This window comes from Malania oleifera, chromosome 12 (genome assembly GCF_029873635.1).
Source record: "Malania oleifera isolate guangnan ecotype guangnan chromosome 12, ASM2987363v1, whole genome shotgun sequence".
Taxonomy (NCBI): Eukaryota; Viridiplantae; Streptophyta; class Magnoliopsida; order Santalales; family Ximeniaceae; genus Malania; species Malania oleifera.
This window is the reverse complement of record NC_080428.1, coordinates 53,459,746-53,467,845: the sequence shown is the minus strand read 5'-3', so window position 1 is coordinate 53,467,845 and position 8,100 is coordinate 53,459,746. Positions and strand designations below refer to the sequence as shown.

The 8,100-nt window shown below is 36.7% G+C and overlaps 1 protein-coding gene across 1 annotated transcript; it reads right to left on the bottom strand.

The window, feature by feature from the left end:
• Nucleotides 1-4,621: 4,621 nt before the first annotated feature.
• On the bottom strand, nt 4,622-7,646 carry LOC131143708 (uncharacterized). The gene is made up of 5 exons (XM_058091974.1): nt 6,123-7,646; nt 5,908-6,027; nt 5,450-5,628; nt 5,200-5,350; nt 4,622-5,078 (listed from the first exon to the last, which is right to left on the bottom strand). The coding sequence occupies exons 1-5, from the start codon at nt 6,828-6,830 to the stop codon at nt 4,902-4,904; spliced, it is 1,335 nt and encodes a 444-aa protein (XP_057947957.1). The 5' UTR covers nt 6,831-7,646; the 3' UTR covers nt 4,622-4,901.
• Between the last annotated feature and the right edge of the window lie 454 nt (nt 7,647-8,100).

Sequence of the window (8,100 nt, the reverse complement as noted above, 5' to 3'; positions counted from 1 at the left end):
GTATATTTTTTTAGGGCTCTGGAAGCTTTTAAAAAGGAGGCTGTAGGGTTTTCTTTTGGGGAGTTCCTAGAAACCAATGCCGCAAAGGGAACTTGGAAGCAGCGTGAAGAACAGAGGAACCTTGGGGCAGCTTTTGCAGTAGCAGTAGCAGCGTGAAGAATAGCTGCTGCATCTCTCCTCCTCAACACTCACCTACGCTCTACTCTCTCTCTCTCTCTCTCTCTCTCTCTCTCACGACTCTTCTACTCTCTTTCCTCTACTTTCTCCTTCTCTCTCATATCTCTCTTTCTTTGAATTCAATTTTTTTAGAATTAATTTTATCGCTAAGTTTTTAATTTATTCAAAGTTTGGATTAATTTTTGTTTAAAAATAGTTTGTTTGTTTAATTTAAGAATCTTCTTTTTATTAGATAAATTTCTATTTAAATCTCTTTCTCTTGCATTTAAATTCTTATTTGAGCATTATTATTGTTAATTTCAGTTGTATTTTTTCTTATTTAAAGTTTTTGTAGGAATTTAGATATTTTCTTTGGGTGTTTTTATTATTAAAGTTAGTGTTTTTATATAGTTAGAATTTATTCTTGTTTGGGTTTATGTTTAAAGTTAGTATTTTTATTTAGTTGAATGATTGCAGGATTTCTTTCTTTCATTAATCTGGCATTGAATCTGGTATTTAAGAAGTTATTTTTATGCATTTAATTTTTAGTTAGGGTTTAAGTTTCATTGCAAAAATCTCACAAATCTAAGAAACCGAATCTAAACCATGTTCAGTAAAGTTTTCTTTTCTTATTTTCTTTCGGGTTTACACAAAGTTTGGAATTAAACTACATTTCCTGAGGAGACAATATGACCCTTGAGCTAATTGTTACACAACTGAAATCCTATACTTGGGATAGCATTAGCACTGCTCATTTTTAGAGTGAGTCATTGTGTATTAAGGATTTCTAGCCGAATAACAACTAGAACTTTAATTTATTACTGGATATAGTTTGTGCCGATAGAACAATGGAAAGTTTGCATCATGTGTCGGCTGGTAAAAGTGGGCAAGATATATTCATCTGGAAGCCTGCCCCTGACGATAATTTCTCTACAAAAACAGCATGGGAGGCAGTGTGGAGCAGAAGTGCTAATTTTGTGTGGAATGACTGGTTTTGGCATTCTTTATTGCCCAGAAGAATCTCAATGTGTTTATGGAAAGCCTAGTTCAGATGCTTGGCAGTAGATGATAGAATTTACCCCAAAGGAATAACAATGGCTTTAACATGTGATTGTTGCGTGCAGAGAAGTCAGGAAAACATTGATCATATTCTTTCTTTAGGTGAAGTGGCTTCAAAGGTTTGGTGTCGGGCTAGTGTGCTAGTGTGTTGGGGATTCCTTTCCAATAAATCCTTCCCTGGAATAACATAATTGTAAACTGGTTCCACTATGTTAAAAAATCGTCTATTAAAGATATTTTAATCGGGTTGATTCCGTGTTTGATTACGTGGTGCATCTAGAAGGAGTTTCAAAGTGAGAATGGAAGGATTATATCAAAGTGCGGATCAGATGTGGAAGTGTTCGATACTGGGTTAGTTCTATAACTGAGAGCACTAAATCTTTTTGAAAATTGAAGATGTCGGACATTAAGATTTTAAAAGAGTTTCAAATTAAGCATCAGGAAGTTTGCGCCAGGCCTAGAAAAATTATTTCGTGGGTTAAACTTCTAGCAGGGTGGATAAAACATAATTGTAATGGGAGTTGTAGGAACAATCTTGATACTTCAAAAGGTGGAGGAATTATTCGAGACCGCCATGACATAACGAAAGCGGTTTTTTCAAGCTATTTTGGCAATGGTACGAAAAATAGTGCGGAATTAAAATGAATAATGGAAGTAATTCGTTTTTGCAAACGACTTAATTATTTTAATGTGATTATTGAAAGTGACTCGCGAATAGTTGTTGATTGACTTTGGAAAAGTAGATGTACCTTGTGGTATCTTTGGGATTTTTGGGAGGAGCTCATGGTGGAGCTAGAAGCAGTAAACTTCATGGTGATCTATCAATATAAGGAAGACAATAGTGCGGCTGATTTTCTCGCAAAAAAAGAGAAATGGGAAATAATGTCAATTACGAAAAACAAAATCTTTTACCACGTAGTCTGAAAGGTATACTTTGGATGTATAGGTTGGGTCTCACTTCTTTTCGTCGTTAGTTCAACTCTCGAATTTTGTTTGGTGGATTTAGATTTGTTTAATTTTTTTTTTATCTATGCATGTTTAGACTTGTTTCTTAGTTAGCATTATTTGGATTTGTTGTCTTGGTTTGGTTGGTTGTTGGTGTTGTTTTTGGGAGAATTTTATTTTCATTATCTATAATCTCCTTATTGCTTGTCTTATAACCATGGTATTCCTCCGTCAAAAGTAAAGACATATCAATAAAGATTTTCAATTTTGTTTTAAAAAAAAAAACTATAAGTCATTAGTCAAATACGATAAAACCAATATGATGGTGCACTCAACAAAGGGATAGATCATGTAGGACTCACAAACTCCTCTTTTATAAGATTTACATAAGCAAGATTCACAACTCCTCTTTCATGAGATTCATATAAGCAAGATGACATATGCATAAGCACTTTAGCCAAAGTCAAATCATTGGATCTAATACTCCTATTAGGACTTAGGGAGTCTTTACGAGTGAACTTGATATATTATTGTCAACATTAACCTACCCAAATGATTAGGCCATTAAATTTAGTCCAATCCATGTATATACATCACTAGACAAGATTCGATTTTCTACCATGGATCAAACTCACTAGTGATTATATATATATAATTTTAGAGAGTAGTTTTATGGTCAACCTCTAAAGTCCTGACCATGATTTTTTCTACCGATTTATGTGGTATTTCTTTTCTTGGGTTTCATTTTTTATTTTTAAATTTTATTTATTTATTTTTTGTTTTATCTTCTTTACTGAATACTAATATATATATATATATATATATATATATATATATATATATGACTGAATCTAAATATGTTAGATATCACAATATAGTATGCATTAAGAAAATTTATCATTTAAATTACTTTATTTACACTCTCTTGCGATGCACCTGTTAGGTAGCAAAACCATGACAATCATACCTCATTATAGTAAGCTAAAATCATTATATCTCACATAAGAGTTGTCATGCGATTGCTATCTTAAGAACATGTCCCACATTTATTTGCCAGTTAAGGGCATTGGAATACTAAAAAAACTTTGACCATGTAAGGATATATTAAATAGACGTCATCATTATGAGATACTTTTTATGTAAAACTTTTATTTATCTTTTGTTTGTTTTGTTGTGTAATATTTGGTTTGTAAGTCCTTGTTATGTTTTGATTTGATTGGTTTTGTAATCTTATTTTGTCTGGATGTTGGTGTTATTATTTGAGAGGCCTTTAAAGATTTGTCTTTTGTCCCTCCTTTTAAATATCTTGTAACCACAGTATTCCTCCGCCAAAAGTGAGGATTTATCAATAAATAAATGGAGGTCCCGTCCTTCTTATAAAAAAAACAATATCAAGATGCTCAAAGAATCAAAGTGCATGATACCTCAATAGAGTGGGATTGAGACCATTCACCATTCATCACCCACCATATTCACAAATCAATAATTGTTTGAACTATTTGCAGATTAACAAAATTGAAGTATCTAGAATGTAGTCATGGGATGGCTTCTTGTAATCCCATATTCTTTTGTTGTGAATGCAGGTTCTTGATAATTTTCTTATCATGAGTTCCTCCTAAATTAGTTTGCTAATTTTTCTTACAAAAAAGAAAGACTGAATTTATTTGAAATAATAATTATCAACAAAACCAAGAAATGAAATGAAATGAAATCGGATGAAATTGAATTGAATATTATCAAATTTTCCATTCAAATTTTCATTCAATTCAATTTCCACCCTATTCGGTCATTTCCATTTTACTCTACAAATCAAATGTGACATGAGACTCCTAATAATAATAATAATAATCCGAAAAACCACCACCCGTAAGAACGTAGATGAAGATAATACAACAGAAACAAAGAAACAGCAGCAACACAAGGGAGATCAAGCCAAGGGTTCCCACTCTCAGATTAAAGCAAAGCTGGTGCAAAGCAACCAAGAGGATGAAGCAAACTACAAAGCAACCTTGGACCATTGGAGCTTCACATGGAAGAACCTTTTATGAGGAGAAACAGACAGAAGCACTAAGTGAACAACTGAACTCACCCCACCAAACTGATTAACTCTGGAGAATCCAAATTTAGCGACAATGTCAGTGATCACGGGAATGTCACATTGGTAATTCAAATGGGGGAATGGCACATTTGCTATGTAACTTGTGCGTAACTGACATTTTATTGCATTGATTATTATAGAACCTCATTTCCCATGTCACTTATCATGTTAATCAACCAATCAAGTGACTATAAGAAGACGAGCCTTAACTCAATGATAAGGGTTTTACATCCAAACTCAAAGGTTAGAGGTTTAAATTGCTGAAAGAGTCTTTTCAATCATTGAATGAGCATTATGCACTGGGTGTTGCAAATGTAAGTATGATACGATTTAGTTTCAACTACATCTTTTCTGCTACTCGTATTAATGTGATAATCAATTAAAATATGGTTTTGTTTCTAAAAACTGTGAAAGAACTGCTAAATTGGCTTTCTGGGGTCTGTAGAAAGCTTATGAGGATTCACACAAACCCTAAAAACCACAGCAAACATTACCCAACTTCTGAACAGAACCATCTAAACGACACTCGTTTTCTACATCAAACTGTTTGGAAAGGAAAAACAGTATATGGAATGCCTTCCTACATACTTAATTAGCTGTGCATTAGAAATGCAACACTTTTGTGTCCACAGGAACTACCAAATTAGAGCTTTAGGTCGAGATTTATACCGTCTTCTCCTGGTTTTCCTCTTCTATTGTTCAAGCTCAAGGTGGTTTCTCCCCCGTCGGTATGTTCCCGGGGTGGTATGAAGTTATAGAAGGGCTTCTGCTGAAATGAACCACTGGTTCCTAAACTTTGGTATGTATCCTGACTGCTTATCTGCAAATTATAACAATTGCAGGCAATGTTAACACCACACAGACAACAATTTGATTAGAACAAGAGTAAAATACAACGGGGGGAAATGGAAATGCTGTCTTTGTTCTATTAATTTTTTAACCTGAAATGGGAGAATATCAGATTTGCTGCTGTCGGGACTAGAAGTAGGATTTATGGGCGGCCTCAATGAGAGGATATTTCCATCAAAAGCTGCATGATCTGCAATGCACTTCTGGGATTTCAGTTCACGCAGGTCTCTCCTCTTGGCGTTTCTGATGGGAAACAAAAGCTTGAAACTTAAGAGAGAGAGAGAGAGAGAGAGAGAGAGAGAGGGAGGTAAAGGGGCAACAGAGATAATAACTAAACCCAACCTTGAGATTGTCTTGGTTTGTTCAGATTCAAAATCGAAGGCTCTGTGACTTCCACATGAAGATGACTGCTCTGGTCTTTGCATGTCAGGAGAAAAATGAGGAACTCTACTGCGGTGGAGAGGAGGTGCCCGCGTGCTGTCCGTCACAGCGTATGGCCATGGCCGCTTCACGCCAACCATCTGTAACCATGGCAGCGAGATTTCCCATTAGGACAAAAAACAAAAAAAAGTGACCCATTTTCACCCTCTCTGTTTCTTAACAAATCAGCCCATTTTCATCAAAATCAATGAAAGAAATCATGAGAAATTAGCAGCAAATATAGCCATTAACCAAACAAAATATACCAAATGTCCCGTGCAAAGATGCATGAAAGGCGTAAAAAGGGCTCTCTAATTGATTAAAAGTGGAGAAATAATCAACCATGCACCAAAACTCTGCTGCAAAATTATTAGACATACCAGTTGGGCACTTGGCTGTGGATTTTCTTCCTCTGGCAACAAGCAAATGCTGTCACAATTATTTTGGTTTGAAGGGGGCTCTGTTTGAAGATCAAGTCTGGCTGAAGGCCAAACATTTACCTGCCAGTAGCATTCCCTCGTGAACTAATAATAATAATAATAATAACAACAATAACAAGAAGAAGACATATAATATAATAAACAAACATTCTTACCATGTGAGGTGGGAATTGATAATGGTTTTTTTGCTGCAAAAAGCGTGAATACCTATACGCATCATATTGGTCGGAAAATTGGGCGGAAGATTTGAGCCGAGAGTCCAATTTGGGAAATTCACCGCTAAAATTAGATTGGCAAAAGCTCCGCGTTTTCGGAAGACAGCCTTGTCCTGCACAATCCATGGTCGAGCCCAACCCACCAATTACAGACACACCTACTCCTCCTCCTCCACCGCTGCCAGCGCCGCCGCTCGCACCGCTGCTACCGCCACCTCCGAGCGAATCACTACTGCCATCACCATAGAGGGTTCCCCGGGGGATATGAGTTGGGTTGAAAAGATCATGAGGATTCGGGATTGACGGAATGAGTTGAGCTATAGGATGCGAGGAAGGAAGATCTATTGCTGTCATTGGAAGCGGCGGCGTCCCTGCGGAAGCCGGCGGCGGAGGATGATGGATCGGAGAGGGTTGAGGGTGGTAATGGCGGCCAAGAAGAGGGACCGAACGTGATTGGGAATGAAACACTTCAGATGCTTTATTAGCCTCTTCTCTCTTGTGCTGCTCTTTCAAGATCTTTTCAAGCTCTGCAACACCAGGCCCCCTCTGTGGGATTTTTGAGCGCTTCTGGTTTTTCGAAGAACCTCCGCCGCCGCCGCTGCTAGTGTTGCTGGAAATTTGCTGATATGGGTTCTGTTCTTGTGTCATCGTTGTTCCATCAGGCCATGGAGGTGCACTTGGAGCTAAATTTGAATATCGAGATTGTAGTGAAAAACCCAAATGCGAAAATACAGAGAGTAACAACTAGCAATTATCGCCGGTCTTTAAGGTCACAAACCCAAAAACAAATGCAACAGAAATCATTCTAGAAACGGAAATCTTGAAATGTGGAATAAGATCTCGGGGGTTGTGGAGGAGAAGTAGGCCACCTCAGAGTGATGAAGAAGAAGGAACAGAAAGCTGGCCACCCATGTTTTCTGCTGAGAAAGATCCGAGAGAAAATTATGGGAGAGGAGGGAAACTATCTGTGAGTTCCGAAATTTTCTCACCCCTTAGTTGTTTGTCTTAGAAAGAAAATCAATCCACCGCATCAATGGCTAGTTGGCAAATTACTCTTAATTAGAATCTTCTTATTTCTCAACCATCTCTTCCTGCGTGTGTGAATCCCCTGGGGAGGAAAAAAAATCACATAAATTTTTGTTCTTGTCCCTTCCGAGAGGCCTCTGTGGGTGGGGTGACAAGAACAGGGGGCGGGTAACACATGACCCATCTGCTGCTTTCTGTCCCAAAATCTCTCGAAATCTCTGGAAGTTTTATTTGGGTAGTGTTTGTACTAATGATATCTCCAGCGAGGCCACCCTATTGCATGCAAATTTAGGACTTCTTCATTGAGAGGGGCCATATCCTCGATTCCATATATAGCCTCTGTTTCTGCCCATTGATAATCATTTATATGCTCTTGTAATTTTTGACATGGAACTGATATGGTTTCCTTATCTCTCTCTCTCTCTCTCTCTCTCTCTCTCTCTCTCTCTCTCTCTCTCTCTCTCTCTCTCTCTCAATATATATATATATATATATACACACACATACATACAAATATGTAATATTTAGATATGGATATTGAATTTAATGCTTGAGATTATCTTGCAAAATATTCAAGGTTCATCGATATCAGATAATATCAACTACATTATCTGTAAGGATCAGTTCTCTAATGACAATGGATGACAATGGAAAACAACGAGCCATAAATTAATCACGAGGTGATGTCAAATAATCTACTTGTAAATTCTATATTGATAATGTGTTGATGTGAGAGAGTTGTGATCAAATCCTGCTGATTGAGAATGAGATTTCACCAGCAAAGTTAGGGAGGCTAATCTCTTAAATTGTGTTTGGAAGTAAGGTTTTGGGTCTTAGATTTAGATTTGGACGAAATTAAATATAATTTTACATAATATTTTATCTAAATTTA

Bases quoted from the DNA above. Each gene is read 5' to 3' on its own strand.
- LOC131143708 (XM_058091974.1), bottom strand. From the start codon at position 6,830: ATGACACAAGAACAGAACCCATATCAGCAAATTTCCAGCAACACTAGC. The intron at 6,028-6,122 runs GTAAGAATGTTT...TGCTACTGGCAG, and splicing joins ATCAATTCCCACCTCACATG to GTAAATGTTTGGCCTTCAGC. The intron at 5,351-5,449 runs GTTGGGTTTAGT...GTTTCCCATCAG, and splicing joins CAAACCAAGACAATCTCAAG to AAACGCCAAGAGGAGAGACC.